The following is a 16,097-nucleotide window of genomic DNA, read 5'->3' as shown; positions in this document are numbered from 1 at the left end:
TTTTCTAATACTAAAAAAGTTTTTGTAATGATTCGTACCATTTCGACAGCAAATGTATACAGTATTTATAATTTACACTTAGTGGTCACTTTATTAAGTGCACCTAATCTTTTTCATGAAAGAGAGCGCCCTTTCAGGAACAGCGTCACATGTTTGGATCGTACAATACAAAACAAGTAGGCAGATGTGTAGGGATGCTGCATGTCTGCAGTTCAGTGCAACCTGCTAAGAAATTGAAAATAGTTTTATAAAATAACGCTACTCTGCATTATGTTTTACTGTCGACCGTCTGGGGGTACTGTTGTCCGGAAAGTGACAGCGCTTGGACTTAGGCTCTTTAGAAACGAATATCCATCTTACTAATAGTAAACGATATTAGTTACTTTAGTTACTAATATCGTTTAGCGACCTTGAGTCGAATGGTGAATGAATGAAACTGTGGAAAGAAATTAGTCAAACGGACCAGTGTCCCTATGGCACGCCTTTGACATCTCGTTGGGTCCATGCCACAACGAATACGGGCTATTTTGATGGCTAAAGTGGAACTTAACGCTATTAGGTAGGCGTATCAAATAAAATGGCCACTCAGTGTATGTTATTTATTATTTATGCATGTTGCTAGTATTTGTGCTGGAAGCTTTTTATAGTAATCAATAGTTCATCAATAGTTCGGAAGAAAATTTCTGATTAGAAACATAACTTACGTCACGTGTATATTAACTTTATTTTATTTTTATTTTTATTATCTTTATTCCAACCTTTTTTTTTTTTTTTTTTTTTTGCTGTTTTCATTTCACGTACGGCTGTATCTCTGGTGTATCGAGATTGGCCCAACATCGATCATGTACTTGGAAACAGTTTGTTGATGTGAAGAACAGATGGAATATCGCAGCCCGTACGGTTACAGTGGCTCAAGAACACCAACACTTGGGACAGTGGAGGATCTTAAAAACGTTTCCTGGTCTAACGAATCCCCGTTCCTGCTGTTTCACAAAGAGGACCAGAATATCGAGAAAACAGCACGAGTCCATGTACCTATCCTGCCAGGTGTCAACAGTGCAGGATGTCAACACTGGGGCCCGTTGGTACCAGTGGAGTAACATTTGCACACCATAGGATAACTGGAAATTCTTTCTGACCAAGCATATACCTCTATGGCTGTAGTGTATCCATCTGCTAAAAAGTTCTTTCAACAGGATAATGTGCCACGTCTCAAGGTCAAAATTGTAGAGAACTGGCTCCAGAAACGTAAGCAAATTTAGCTCCCCAGTCGCCAGATCTCAATCCGATTGAGCACTTGTGGAATGGATTGGAACGAGCTCTTCGGGGTAGAAATGCAACCATACAATTTGCAACAACTGTGGAAAGAAATTAGTCAAACGGATCAGTGTCCCTATGGCACGCCTTTGACATCTCGTTGGGTCCATGCCACAACAAATACGGGCTATTTTGATGACTAAAGTGGAACTTAACGCTATTAGGTAGGCGTATCAAATAAAATGGCCACTCAGTGTATGTTATTTATTATTTATGCATGCTGCTAGTATATGAGCTGGAAGCTTTTTATAGTAATCAATAATTATGTAAATAAATATATAAACCGATTTCAATTATAATTACATACCTCTACCTGATAATAGCAAAATAAAAACAAAGTACATTATGTCAAGTAATAACGAAAAAAAAGAAAAAAACAGCTTTGCGTGTACAAAAACTGCAGATTATTGTTTTTATTTTTTTTAAACTAAAATTATAAAAAGAAATTAAAATTAAGTCACTGAAGTTCTCTGCTGATCTGAATAAATGAACAAAACGATACCTCTTGATTACAATTTCAATTTTTTGTTGCATTATTACATCTCTGTTGTTCACCATTGCTTGTTTTGATTCTACGAAGTAACTAAGGTTATGAGGCGTAAGTGAAGTGTGTGTTCCGCGGTTATTTGCTTTTGCTAAAAAAAAATGTAGTTTCTGGGGGGGGGGGCGTGAAACTGTCATCCAGAACCGACTAACTCGGCAACAGTGTGAAAAAAAAACCCATAAGTTCTTGTCGATAGGATTCGAACCCAGAACTTTCATAGTAACCACTGTACTACACGCGAGGATGTTCCATTACCTTAATTTAACAATTAAAATAGTCTGCAATATGTTTATTTGCTTTGCTAAGTGAGGTGTGTGTACTTTAAGTGCCAAAGCAACTAAGGCTATGAGGCTCAGTATATTGTGTGGAAATTGCATGTATTATAGAATACCCGTAATTTTCTTTTTTTTTTTCTTTTTTTTTTGTTCAGTCTGACTGTTTGCTGAAAAATCCGAGCTTCCGGGAGATAAAAAAAAAAATAAATAAAAAAAAGAAACATGGAACCCCAAGATAGACTAACTCAGCCACGTTGTGAAAAAAAAGCAAGCAAATTGCTCGTATCGTTGGCGGGATTCGAACCTAGGCCTTTTCCACCATCTGGGAAAGACAGATTAAATTATTTACTGTACTGCCCGCGAGAGCTTTAAGATTGCATTTCCCGTAATGTTGAATGCTCCAGTTTTTTCGTTTCAGTAGACAGATTTACCTCCATTTAACAACCAACAAGGAAAGTAATCATTGATACGAAACAAAAACACCTTTATCTGTAGGAGAGTTCAATACAGTACTGTTTTTTTCTTCTTTCACTCCAGTATTTGTATCTGACCATGCGACACAAACCTAATTACATTCTCATCGTTTGTTTATCATCTGGAACTATCTGAATTTTTTTATTTTACTTTTAATAGAAGTTCTTCATCCATTTCCTCAGCACTACTTAAAAACCTGAAAGATTGTTTCAAAGTTCCAAGTAACAGTGTCGGAAATTAAGATCGGGAGAGAATTAAAGTTTCAATTTATTTCCTTAAATAAAACTAGATAACAGGTCCGAAAGAATTATCCTGAAAGTAACGTATTGTTATTTATATCCGTCTAATTATTTATTACATAATATTCATATTCAGTGACCCTACAAATTTGAATTCTTATAGCATATTACGTAAGAAACCGCTTGAGAAATTGGAACAATTGAGTTCAGTCCGTCTAAGGAGATTGATTGATTGGATTCTCCAACCTCGGTTTAAAATACCAAAAAAAAAAAAAAAAAATTGCTCCCAATTTTGCAATAGGTAGTAAGCGCTTTTGCATTTCGAGTTATGATTTGTTGTTTCAATTAGCATCGAAGCCTACTTACTATTGAGAAGTGGCGTTTCGGAGTGAGAAAATTTTCACACATTTTCTACTAACTTGAGTTAATCGATCCTGGATGGTATGGTCTCCCTCCGGGATTTCTCTGGTCCCCTCTAATAATGCAATGTTTATTTTTTACTATTCGCTAATAGTAAATAACGAGCATTGTATACTTACAGTATTTAGACGAATATGTATATGGAACTGGTCCGGTACATTTCTATGGCTTACCTGTGAATGGTGTCGAACAAAGTATCCTTCTGTAAAACGCAGGTTCAAGCAATGTAGCAAACATTTGGGTTAATCCGAGAGTAAGGCGTAAAGAAGAAGACATAGATCCATGTCTCAGCCAAAAGTTCTCATTTTGATGAGAACCAACCACTAATTTATAATAATTTGAATTTCTGAAAACCGTTTTGCATATAAACAACCTCTTCCCTTAAACCAATGTGCAGCAGCAGTTTTTTTAGGTGGAGAAAAATTTACAAAAAGACAGAGTCTCACTCCGTGTCAAGGATAATGAGGTAGACGTACAGACAGAAATATTAGGACAAAAATAGGCATCGATTCTTACCAGATTCAGTAAAAGAATTTAAATGATTCTTGTGTCCATGATGGAACCGTTGCCATCATTACGGTCCTGAAGTTCTGTCAGCCATTATCCATGATAAATACTACCTGTGAAGTTCTGGTTCCTGATGGAAAACTAACAAATCGTGCACTTCTTGCAAGCGTATACAGTACATAAGACAATAAAACAATCTGCTGCTAGTAAATGGGGACAAAACAGATTCCCTTTGCCAGAAATACAGTACTAACTTCAAATATCTGCATCCAACATTCCCGATGAATTTATTGGAAACAACGAAAACTGATATATAAAATACTGAAATCATTCCTATTTTTAAACAGAACCGTCCTTTCAAATGTGCAATCGATGTATGCTATCCGTTTATAAGTCTCAATTAGCAGTGTTCGATCATCCGAAAAATCACTAATCCGAACTATCCAATCGTTAGTTCGATTAATACTTTCTGTAAATTTCAGTACACTTCTCAAAGAAGGCTTATGCATATAAAATATTCTGAAATAACCCTAAAGTCACACAGGATCTCATCAATATCTCTTGTGCTGTCCTTTCTTAGAATCACTTTTTTTTTTGTTCACCAGCTGCTGGACTGGTAGTTATGACGTTGACTCCGACCAGTTCTTCATTTAGCAAAGGCAGCGACCCGTGACGTCAGAATGTTCTCATTTCTCCACCAATCAGACCGGTTCCTTTGGCTGCTTGACAAAGGCAAAATATAAAGACGAAATACAAGGAAAGTCTACCTCACATCTTAATCCCTCGAGCAGCCATGAAACTCCACGGACGCGGACTATTATTGACTATCCTGGTCACGCACGGTAGGTTATATTTTTGTTCCAGTTGCCAACATTATGTAGGGTTATTATACTGCCTTCTTAACGATGCGGATAATTGCACATTTAACTTTCCAGCGATTTTAATAATTAACAATATCACCCTTTCTAACGGTACATCAAGAAAAGAGCATTGTCTGGTTTGTGGCATATTTAACGATGTACCAATATGTGAGTGATGTCAGTGTCAAATAACAATAGCTGATTCAGAATTTTTCTATGTCTTCTTTGAAACCAATAATCAGTCATAGAGAATCTTTCAGATTGAATGCCAGTATGGAACTTTAAACCTCCAAAAAAATTCTTCACTCCATATCCAGTTTTTGCCTTTATAGTCCCTTAATCATGCAGCCAATTGGAGTACAGCTTATTTTACTACTAGACTCAGGCAGTTTTGTTACTTTGTCTAATTTTAAAATATGTAAATTGGATACTAATATGTTCGGACGTCTCTTCCATCTACACTCAGACTTCGTTCAATTTCGCATCCTGAATGGTATTTAATATTTCTCACATGACTCTTGAACTTGTGCGTTAAATTTAGCATTGAGATGTCATAAGCAGAGTCGAATGTTAACGTCCTTCGACTGAATAAATATGAAAAAAAAAGAGTAAGAAAAATGTGTGTAAGATTGAACTGACAGACGCGAGATTTGACCGAACTCAACAGTGCCGTTTAATGTTTTTGTTTATTCTGATACTTTTTAATGTTTCTGAGTATCAAAAAACGCCAGAAACATTTTTATGGTCTATTTTAAAGGTACACTTCTTACAAGCGCTCTTTCATACAATTCACACGATCATTTATTGTCTAATGTATACGAGGTGTGATTAAAAAAACTGAAATTTTTGATCAACTTTGAAGGTGCTGGCGAAATTGTCATTTATTGTCAATCAATTTAAGCACCACATTTTGGAATGTGACGCGTTTCAGTCAAGTTCGTCTCGCATCCTCACTGATGATCACAGACAACGGCGAAGAGTTCTTGCATGTCAGGATTTTTGTCAACACGCTGTTGCTGACCCACACTTTGTTTCTTCCATCATTACTGGGGACGAATCATTGGTGTATCGCTATGACTGTGACAAGGAAGTAAAGGTCCAATTCTCTCAGTTCAAGACTCCGTCTTCTCCAAGGCCCCCCAAAAAGCAAGACAGTCTTGATCAATTCGGAAGATATGCTTATCGTATTTCTGGACTCTTCACAGAGCATTGTTCATCATGACTTTGTCCCACATGACCATACAGTGAGCCAAGAATACCACAAAACAGTTCCAGGGTGGTTGTGCGGTTGCTGTTCGGAGAAAAATGCTAGAAATTGTCGCATTCAGGGAATTGACATTTTGCATCATGATAACGCCCCTATATACTCGGCGCATTCCATTCAAGAATTTCTTGCTAAGCACACCATCACTGTGGTCTCCCGCCCGCCATACTCATTGGATTTAGTGCCCTGTGATTTTTTATTTATTTCTCACTTAAACTCCCCTTGAAAGGTCACAGACTTTCAACAAATGAAATTATTCAGAACGGAATATTTTCAGAAAGTGCACTCATTGGAATCAGTTTATGCAGTGTGCAGGAGACTGCTTGGGATGAAATCCGTCTGAATAGGTGGGAAGCGTTGTCATTTCCCAAATATCGGTTCAGTTCCAGAACTTTTGGATCTTTTGTTCTCTAAATCTGTTTTTCCTTTTTCTTGAATTCAAAAACATTACTTTCATTTATTTACTGTTATATGGGTGGCTTAATTGGTGGGCGAAACCCAAAATTCAATTTACAAATAACTGAAATCTTCATAATATAGATTCTTTCTATGTATGATTATAATGGATATTTTATATTAGGAGCGAAGCAGTGAGTAAGTCCCAAACAGAACCAGTTGCATAAATACAAATTTAGAAAAACATTCCACTGCGGTATCCAAAAGTGCAACGGAAATATTCTGAATACCTCATAAATAAGTTTGAAAATAAATACTGGTGACTGTCGTGACAGTCTTCTTGTATATTTCTAAAACCTATAGATACCGCGAGTACTGCACATATCTAAAGAACTTTAGGGACTCAATTGTCAGAAAAAGTGCTGCCCTCGCATATAGCAGTGTGGTTATAATTACTATCCTCCCCACACCGAGTGTTAAAATCCTAGGTTGGAATCCCGTCAATGGCACGTGGAATTTTTATGGATTTTTTTCATAACGTGTTTCAGTTATCAGGCTCAGGCGAAGATTGCGTGGTTTTTTCTCCCGGAAGCTCGGGTTTTTCATCCAGCAAACAGGCAAATTGACCACAGAACATACTCAACTTACAGATTCAATATACTGAATCCTCATAATCTTAGTTATTTGTGTGAAAATGATTGGATAAATGTTTTGAGGATTACACTGAAACGTAAACGCCATGTTCAGGTCAGTTTTCTGCTTGCTTTTCGATACATTGTGACTTAGATTTTCCCCGGGTACGTTGGATGATTTGGAAGCCAGAAAAAACTTATTGGTATTGTACTTGAGAATTTAGCTAGGTTTTAATTTTCAGGTAATGCAGATTAAAATTAATTCAGTCCGGCTTCCCTTAGTGAGAATAAGTACTTAGGAATTTTAGTAGACATCAAATTAAGTTTCTATCCTCGTATGGTGCGTTTGGGTGAAAAAATTAAAAAAGGTTCTCAGGAGCAATAATAAGACTTTCAAGGTCAGACTAGAAAGTCCCTTTTACTATATTTTAAAACTGTATTCCTCCCTATGATAACTTATTTAGCAAGAGCTTGGTTTCATAGGGTAGGAATTGTTCGACACAGCAATAAGCTACAATGAATACAGAGAATACTCTTAGTGGTTAACCGGGCTTGTAGAACTGTTTCAACAGCTGCACTTCAAGTGCTAGCTGGAACTATGCTTCTGGACTTATGTTACTTTTCGTGGCTTCTGCTATTGAATGAAAAAACAGATTCCGGTTACATATCTTGGAATAGAGCTTGACTTGCAGAATAGTGAAAAAGTAGAGAAGAGATGTTGGAATGAGTTAATTAATATATGGCAGACGCGCTGGGATAATTCTTCAGCTGGACTTGTAACAAGATATTTTATTATCGATGTTACATATTTGCTAAAAAATGAGACTAGAATATGGTTTTCTCTGCGCATCGATATCTCAATTTTAATTACTGATCACGGATCTTTAAATGACAAGCTGTATCAGATGGGACTGCTCGTCACAGATTTACGTATGCGTGGACTTAAGGTTTGTTTGTTTGGGGATTTTTTAGGCGCACCGACATCTATGGCCATAGTGCGCCAGTGGACTGAAGGAAAATTGGAAACATGTACTATATAAGTGTCCTTATTATACTGACACGCATTTTTCTTGTGCTCAGCTGTTAACTCTTAACAGTTGATCACAAGAAAAATATTAGGCAAATTTATTTATGAGAACAGATGAAATTAAAAAGTAGCGCCTTAATTCTAATAAAAATTTTCCACCAAAAAGGAGCTCTCACGGCTATCGCAGTAATTATAATCGCTGTCCTTCCAGAGCGTGTGGAAAAGGGTTGAATTTATATCCCATCTTGAAGGGAGAAACTCTTGACCTTTCTTCAGTAGGATTGAGTTATTTAATTATTGAAGAATTTTGGATTTCGTAGTCGTGTGCTTATACGAAAGCCACTTTTCTGTAAAAAATTTGAACTGTGGTCTTGCCGCCAAGGCTGGATTGTGGAACAATGGAAATAGAACATGTGGTCTGACGAGTCTCTATTTAAACTTTTTTTTTTGCAGTAATGGTACGGTGAAAGTGGTGTGAACCTCGTGAAGTCATCCATCAAGTGTTCACCACTCAAGTGACTGGAGGTGGTATTCTGTTAGTGCGGATTTTGGGTCCGTTCATACCGTTAGGTCATGTTACCTCCAGTGAACATCCTTCTGTCCAATCGGACCAACTTCATCCCGCAGTGCTTCATTTTTTACCCAGATTGCGATGGATTCTTCCAAGACGACAACCCAACTATCTACCTTATAAAAACTGCATCTGAATGGTTCTATGAGCATTCCAAGATTTCCACCAATCTGTCTTAGCTGCCTGATTCAAATAGTATTAGTAATTAGTATCGACAAATGATGCAAGAAAGTAAGCTTATACAGCATCAGAAAAAAAAAAAAAAAAGAACTTCCCAACATCTAATCGTTTGTCTAGTTGTTCCTTGAATAAATAAAGAAATTTAAGGAAATAAATAAAATTCAAGGAAATAAATTCAATTCAATAAACTATCCACTTCCACAAAAATCAATCACAATAGATGTATGGAAGCTGGCCGAAGTCCGGCTTCCACACATCTATCCTGCAACCATCCTCCCTCAATTTGAATTTATTCCCCGTTATTTGTGTAGTCTGAGTAAGAGAAAGGATCCCATCACCATTGAGCTTCCTGAATCCATTCAAAACTTTAAATACCTCAATCAGATAACCTCGCAGGTACCAGACTTTGCCATTTGCAGAACTGAAGCCTTTCTTGGGAAAAAAGCACCCCTTTGGTGAAGGAAACAATCTCAATGCCCTTATTGTCACCATTCCAACAGCTCTGCATCCTAAATGAGGATGTCTGGGATATGTTGGAAAGGCAGTTCGGCTATACATTTCTCTACTTATCACAATACAACAGGCAGTTGACAAATATTCTGATGGAAGAATGATAAAATCTGTAAGTAGACTCCCTCAGACACTATTGGAATCTATGCCACGACGTGTAGGGCCTGTAATTCGGACAAAACATGCCACTAGAATTTTTAACCGTAATTTTTGATATATCTAATTTAAGCCGAATTTCACTGAACCAGTTAGGTAGTTTTTTAATCGTTATAAAACAAAAAGACACTGGCCGTGATGCCGAAGTATTTCCCAATACAGTAAATGAACAAGGAAAACTTTTTTAGTATGATTTTGAAAGGAAATTCTATTCAAGTGACCTACTTTAATTGCCGTTTTCTGTCCTGTATATCAATCTTATGATCGCAGTAACCGCTGGCATAAGTTGTTTACCTTCTAACGGAAAGGTGTTTTGGTAATTCGCCTACTGTCTTTGAATTCTCGCCAGCAAATCAGATGTCTGTTAGCCCTAACTATGCTACCACTCCTGTCTTGAAGTTTTAAGAACAGATGTTTCGTAAAACAACTACTCCCGATTTAACCTAAATTCAGAACTTGATAGTCATCACGGCACACTCATTCAAAGCGAAGTCTTATTTCTTAGAGAACTGCTTCATCAAGTAATACCTGTCCCCTTGCCACCTTTTACCTGTTCAACTAACCCCAGATTTATGTATCCATTAATTCAACACAGAAACCGTAAATTTGTGTAAAGGGGAGTTATTTAATTGAAAGAGCCAGTGGTCTACCTTTGCATTAACCCCGTTGGTCTGTTCAAGTTTACTATGCACTTGCACGTTACGGGTCAATATGACCCAATATTTAGAAGTAGGTTGTTTAGTAAAAATAAATTGAAATAGTTTATTGGTATGCAAAGGACAGTTGATACAAATTAGATGTTGAAGTTGTAGTAGAGTTTTAGGAGCATCGGCGACTAAAACCATGTCGCTCCATGTATATTGTCTGTAAATGGCTTGAGTTCTGAGGTCGATTTTCTGTCTGCTGGACGAAAAACCCGAGTTTCCGGAAGGAAAAATCATGCTACCGTTACCTGAGCCCGACTAACTCAGCCACGTTGTGAAAAAGGCCCATAAACATTCCTCCCGTCATCAACGGGACTCGAACTCAAGTGTTTTCTACCCGGTGTGGGGTAGGACGGGATCCTATCAACTGTGCTACCCACGAGGGCTACAAGTAGATCCCAGACAATCCATAAAATTAGCAACGTTTCGAATTTCAGTGTCGAAATCCGTCTTCGTGCCTAAGTTTTTGGCTTTTGGAGGAGTTCAAAAACTTGACTACTGAGGCCGCTGTTCTAAACATTATTCGAATAATAAAATAATTAGATTTTGGTGGTTTTATTTAATCTCTATGTAAGAGGAAAGTGTTGATTCTCCTGTGCGATGCGTCTAGCTGGTACGTGTACTTTCCTTTCCCATTTCTAAAGTAGTTTAGACTACTTGTTAAGGTAGTGAATGCGGTTTGCTTCTTAAACGGATTATAAATGAAAATACAAGGTCAAATCGGAAAGGAAATTCTCTATTGTTTCATTTTCTAAAGTTAGCGAGGTGTAGAAAATAAATGTGAAAAGAAATTTTTCTCTTAAGCATAATACTGCAGATTTTCCAAAGAACACCCACATTTGCACACTTCTTGCTTATCTGTTAACACAGGTGAAACTGTAGCTAGCACCCTTCAAGCCAAAGTCTATACAAGGGTGAAAAAAAGTTGAAATAAATAGTAATTACTTTTAGAACACACCTACTCAATGCTACGGGAATTCAGTTCCTGCTGGATGATATCTCAAGCTGTACCATAAGAAATGTCAAACATTTGGCTCATGTCTTCCAGCTACACAATTCTCGCTATTGGTGCATACAGCTTCTGCAACTTTAACAGTAGTGAATGATGTTGGAGTTGTTTCCCCTTTCCTTAAACAATCGACAAGACCCATGAACAGTTCTTGTAGACACTGATGTTTCACCATAGACACAATCATAATTTCTTTGTAGATTTCTGTTGGTTTCTGGCCCTTAGTTCGTTAGAAATGAGGTGACTCTTCGCATATTCATTATTTTCCACAAATTCATTAGAAGCTGAATTTCTGTACGCTTAGTCCCTTTAGCATTCGGAAATTAGATACTTGCTCACACGTCATTTGTCCAAGTTTCAAGTTGGGCAATCATTTTGGTTTAGTTACATAATGTCAACATAGGCATTGTCGGTATTGTGTAATAAGAAGAAAAGAAACTTAAATGTGTACCTTTATTCAAGCGGCTTTTCACTACTGAGGAAGGTACTTTTTATCCCCTCTTAATGGCTTGTCTTGTCTTTCTGCCTCCTTAAAATATAGTATCGGAATAGTTTACATCAGCTTTTGTCTCCTGTTACCCTTTAAATTTCGATAATTTCTCTTCCTTTTTCAGAATCCACAGTTCCCAATCAATATTAGCTAAAATGAAGCAGTATTAGCCAAACCTCGTGAGTTATTCTGTGTTTATTAGCCTGCACAGCATGGTCTTAGTCTCTAATGCGCCTAAAAACCAAACAGCAACGTCATCCATATTAACAGCAGCCTCGATTTTAAATCTTTTTCGCGTTGTTTTGTTTGGCTTGGTTTGTTTTGGATTTTATTGGCGCATTAGCAACTAAGGCTATAATGCGCCAAAACCAGGCCTTTCGCGTTGTTAACTACATACTTGGATCATCAGTAATGTTGCCTAATATTCTGATAGGCAATTCAAGCAGCCCTTTCTTATACTCTGCTCTGCCCTCTTCGCCAAAGACTTCATAGTCTGATTGATCATTTCTGGTCTCCTGCACATCTTGATCTGACTTTAGCAGTAACACTTCAATTGTATACAATGGTCAGTGCTTTCTAAAATCCACTCTAGCACTTTCTATTTGCTATCGTGGGTGGCACATTTGGTATAATCACTGTACTCCCCACAGAGAGAGGAAAAGGCTTGAGTTGTAATCCCATCAATGACGCTATGGATTTTTATGGCTCTTTTTTTACAATGTGGCTGAGTTAGTCGATCTCAGGCGAGGATAGCCTGGATTTTTCGTCCAGCAAACAGCAAATCGACGACAGAACACACGTGATTTACAGACATATATACGGTGCAATATGGCCTAAGTTGCTCGTGTCTCAAAAACCCTACAACAACAGCAACTTTCCATTTAGCATTTGTGCTTGTTAGAATTGCTAATTAAATCTTTTGATTAAAATAGAAATGATATGAGTTCATTACAAACTATTTAAGAAAATACTCTTCACCTTACAGTTGGCATAGTTATATCTTTGAATATATCCCACATTAATTCGCTATAATCACTTCCTGATGATAGTTCCTTTATTTGACCGTTCTTTTCCGACGAATCCTTAGTAATAACTAGGTCAATAATGTTGCAGAAATAATATCTAGCCGGTCTAGAAGAAATAGCATTACCCAGTAGAAGCAAATGTGCTGCTAATGGTTGATAGTTACCTTTAGGCGAAATGAATTACTGGGGCAATGGGACCATTAGGATTAGCATATCGTATCTTATATACTACGGAATACTATTTGAGTTTTTGGACGAACAGTTCTTGTAGCTGTGCTAGAGCACATTTGGGGGAGGACGGTTATCCTACCAACTGTGCTCTAGCGCAGATGTTGACAGATACTCAACTATTACTATGCAGTTAGTCTATTATGTCATTCGGTGGTGCGAATTGAAGATAATGAGTGGATACCGAAATGATCATTTTGGATAAGTATATTAAGATCATCTATGGGAATTTAATATCAACTTTATGAAGCTAACTTTGATTTCTCTAGAGCGTGACAAAGGGTGGTAGCGTTTTGCTTGGACTCACTGTATCGTGTCTCCATAATTAATTCTTCGACCTTAATTTACTTCATTATACAATGACCCGTTTGGCCATTGTACAACGTTTCAATAAAGCTTACATAATTAAAGTTCTTACCAAAATAATTTACTAAAAGAATTTCCCCATTTCTCCGTGTCATTTTTCCCTAATTAACAGATTACAGGTGTTGCAGAATATCTTATTTTGTATACGCATCTATTTCTGTACAACATAATTGACTTGACACCATGAACTCTAGAACCTAAGTATCGTCCCTAATTGGTACTTGCTTAAACAATTTCGTTAATGTGATAGGCGTAATAATAATTAATGATCCTTTTTGTTCAGAAATGTCAACACTCATAGTTCATAAATACAGGTTACAGGACACTCGTTAAATGTTATTAAGAAATTATAAACTTACGTTTTTCCAGTTCCATCGGGACCGTAATGAAACAGTAAAAATCGAAAAGCCCGATCATAGGAAGACTCGTACCTATGAGTTACACCCCCACCGCCTGAAGTCACAACGGCAATTTATTAATTGTTCAAAATTCTTCAAACGATACGGAACCATAGTATGATTTTTTGTACCCTGGACAAAATATCCGTATACGGATCCACGCAGACTATGTCCGCAAAAAAAAAAAAAAAGTGACAATGCAACAAGACCATAGGTCAGGAGTTGTCATGTACCCTAGACAGCTCTCGCATGTTAGCTGTGATTAAAATTATTGTCCGCCAAAGTCGCCCTAGTGGGCAGCATAGTTGGTAGAATCGCCGTCCTCCCCATACCCTTGTTGGATGGAAAAGACCTGAGTTCGAGTCCCGTCGATGACGTGAGGAATTTTTACGCGCTTTTTCCACAACGTGGATTGCCTTTCACCGTGATAACTGCTTGCACCCGTCGTGGCGCCGACTCCACGAGACTGCGGATGGTGTCCTCGGGTATCCTGCACCAGTTGGACAGAAGGACTTCCCGGAGTTCGGCAACGGAGTGAAGCGCTGGTGAATGCTGCGTTACACCGCATCCCCCAGATGTTCGATGGGACTGATGTCGGGAAAATTTGCGAAAAATTTTGAGCACACGAAATACTTGGATGTGATCCTCAAACCATTCCTGCACAGTGCGGGCCTTGTGACATGGGGCGTTTTATTGAAAGAGTGCAGTAGCAGCTGGATACAAGCTTACCATGTAGAGCAAAATGTGGTCCGAAATAATCCTGAAATAGGATCTGGCGGTGTGTTCGATCGGGATGATAGGACTCAGTGATGTCCCTAAATACATCCCCAAACCATGATACCACCGCTGCTGGTCTGTTTTCGTCCAACCATACAGCGTGGTTGCAGCTGTTTACCTGCTCGCTGTATAATACGCACACATTCATTGGTATCATAGGACTGGAATCTTGATTCTTGATTCATCCGACCAAGCGACTCTTTTCCAGTCGTTCAATGTCCAGGAATGGTGCTCCCGTGCCAACTGCAGGTGGAGGTGTCGATGACGATCTATTATTATTATTTTAGGGTTTCCCGTAATTAAATACATTAACCCGTATTGTGTCTGTAAATTGCCTATGTTCTATGGTTGATTTGCCTGTTTTGCTGGACGAAAAAACCCGAGTTACTGGGAAGAAAAACCTTGCTATCTACGCCTGAGACCAACTAACTCAGCCACGGAGTGAAAAAAGCCCATTAAAGTTCCTCTCGTCATCGACGGGATTCGAACCCAGGCCTTTTCCACCCGGTGTGGGGAGGACGGTGACGATACCACTGTGCAACCGCGCAGACTCGATGACGATCTGTCAACATGGGTACATGACCAAGTCGCTTACTCGGTAGGCCTATCTACAAGAGTGTCTGCTGGACAGTGTGCTTGGAAACATTTCGCTGTTAGCTCTAGTTGTAGTCTGCCGAGAACACCATCCAGTCGAGATCACGTGATTGATATGTGCTGTCTAGGACAACAGACGGCTCACGGCTGTCAACTAGTGGTGATCTCCTCATCCCGGCACTTTGGATGGTTGCGTGTCCCTCTTCGGATCGTTCCTTCCCCACCTTCACTACGGCACTCGAAAAGCCGAGAATGCCTGCGGTTGCAGAGATCTGGCCCCTGCCTTCCAAGCTCCGCAAATCATTCCCCGTTCAAACTCTGTCAGGTTCATCACTATATATGCTGCGCCTGTTGGGGAAATCACTCCTAGTGCTGTAAAATGCATTCATTCATTCACAGAGACAAAGATGGTCATAATGTTTCGACTGATGAGTGTATCCGAAGACTGAAAAAATTTCCATGGCATTTTTGATTGGCCTTTTGTTCTTCCACTTTCAGTCTTGTTCTCTCTTAATCATAATTATACAAAGATTTTACTATGTTAATTTAGTGGTGTAAATAATAATAAATAAATAAAAACAGCACCCTGTTCTAGCATTACTTTAATTTTAGGTGCTTATTTTTGAAAAATTCAAGACAAAAATTCAAATGTTAGTTATTGGAATTATGTGAGTTTTTATCCCTTTGTGCCACCTGCATTCAATCATCTGTTACAAGGCTTATTTAGCCTTGTCACAGTTCGAAATGGGCAATTATAATGAACAATGTGTACGCATTTTTTCTTTAAATTCCATAAAAAAAGCTTGGGAAACATGAAATTTTGCACAAAATATTTAATATGTTGATCTGTGCAGCAACATTCCAATGGTTTCATAGTTTAAAAATAGTCAGAAAAAAGAAATGTCAAGGTTGCGTTGTTGACACGTTTCGGTAGAGAAGGTGGAAGATTAAGAATCCTTGAAGTGTGAAAATTTTAACCTGTGTTCTATTTAAATTTAACTGTGGCTTTTTCTAGGTCTTAATTATGGTCTTTTCATTAATATTTAACATGCAAGAAACGTTCCACTTTATGGAACGTTTCTTGCATGTTAAATGTTAATGTACTTTATGCAACTTTGGATATACAGTTCTATG

The 16,097-nt window shown here is 38.0% G+C and overlaps 1 protein-coding gene across 1 annotated transcript in view; it reads left to right on the top strand.

Annotated features, from left to right (window-relative positions):
• The first annotated feature begins 4,549 nt into the window (after positions 1–4,549).
• LOC150075436 (chitin deacetylase 1-like) overlaps positions 4,550–16,097 on the top strand; it is a 45,701-nt gene continuing 34,153 nt past the window's right edge. The window contains exon 1 of the mRNA XM_090388260.1: positions 4,550–4,618. Within this exon, the coding sequence (XP_090244386.1) occupies positions 4,570–4,618 (49 nt within the window). The 5' untranslated portion in view covers positions 4,550–4,569. The remainder of the gene's footprint in view (positions 4,619–16,097) is intronic.

The sequence above is a fragment of the Mastigoproctus giganteus genome, chromosome 14, assembly GCF_048544385.1.
Source record: "Mastigoproctus giganteus isolate SK-2022 chromosome 14, ASM4854438v1, whole genome shotgun sequence".
Taxonomy (NCBI): Eukaryota; Metazoa; Arthropoda; class Arachnida; order Uropygi; family Thelyphonidae; genus Mastigoproctus; species Mastigoproctus giganteus.
The sequence above is the reverse complement of the archived record's forward strand: the minus strand, read 5'-3'. Positions and strand labels throughout refer to the sequence as shown.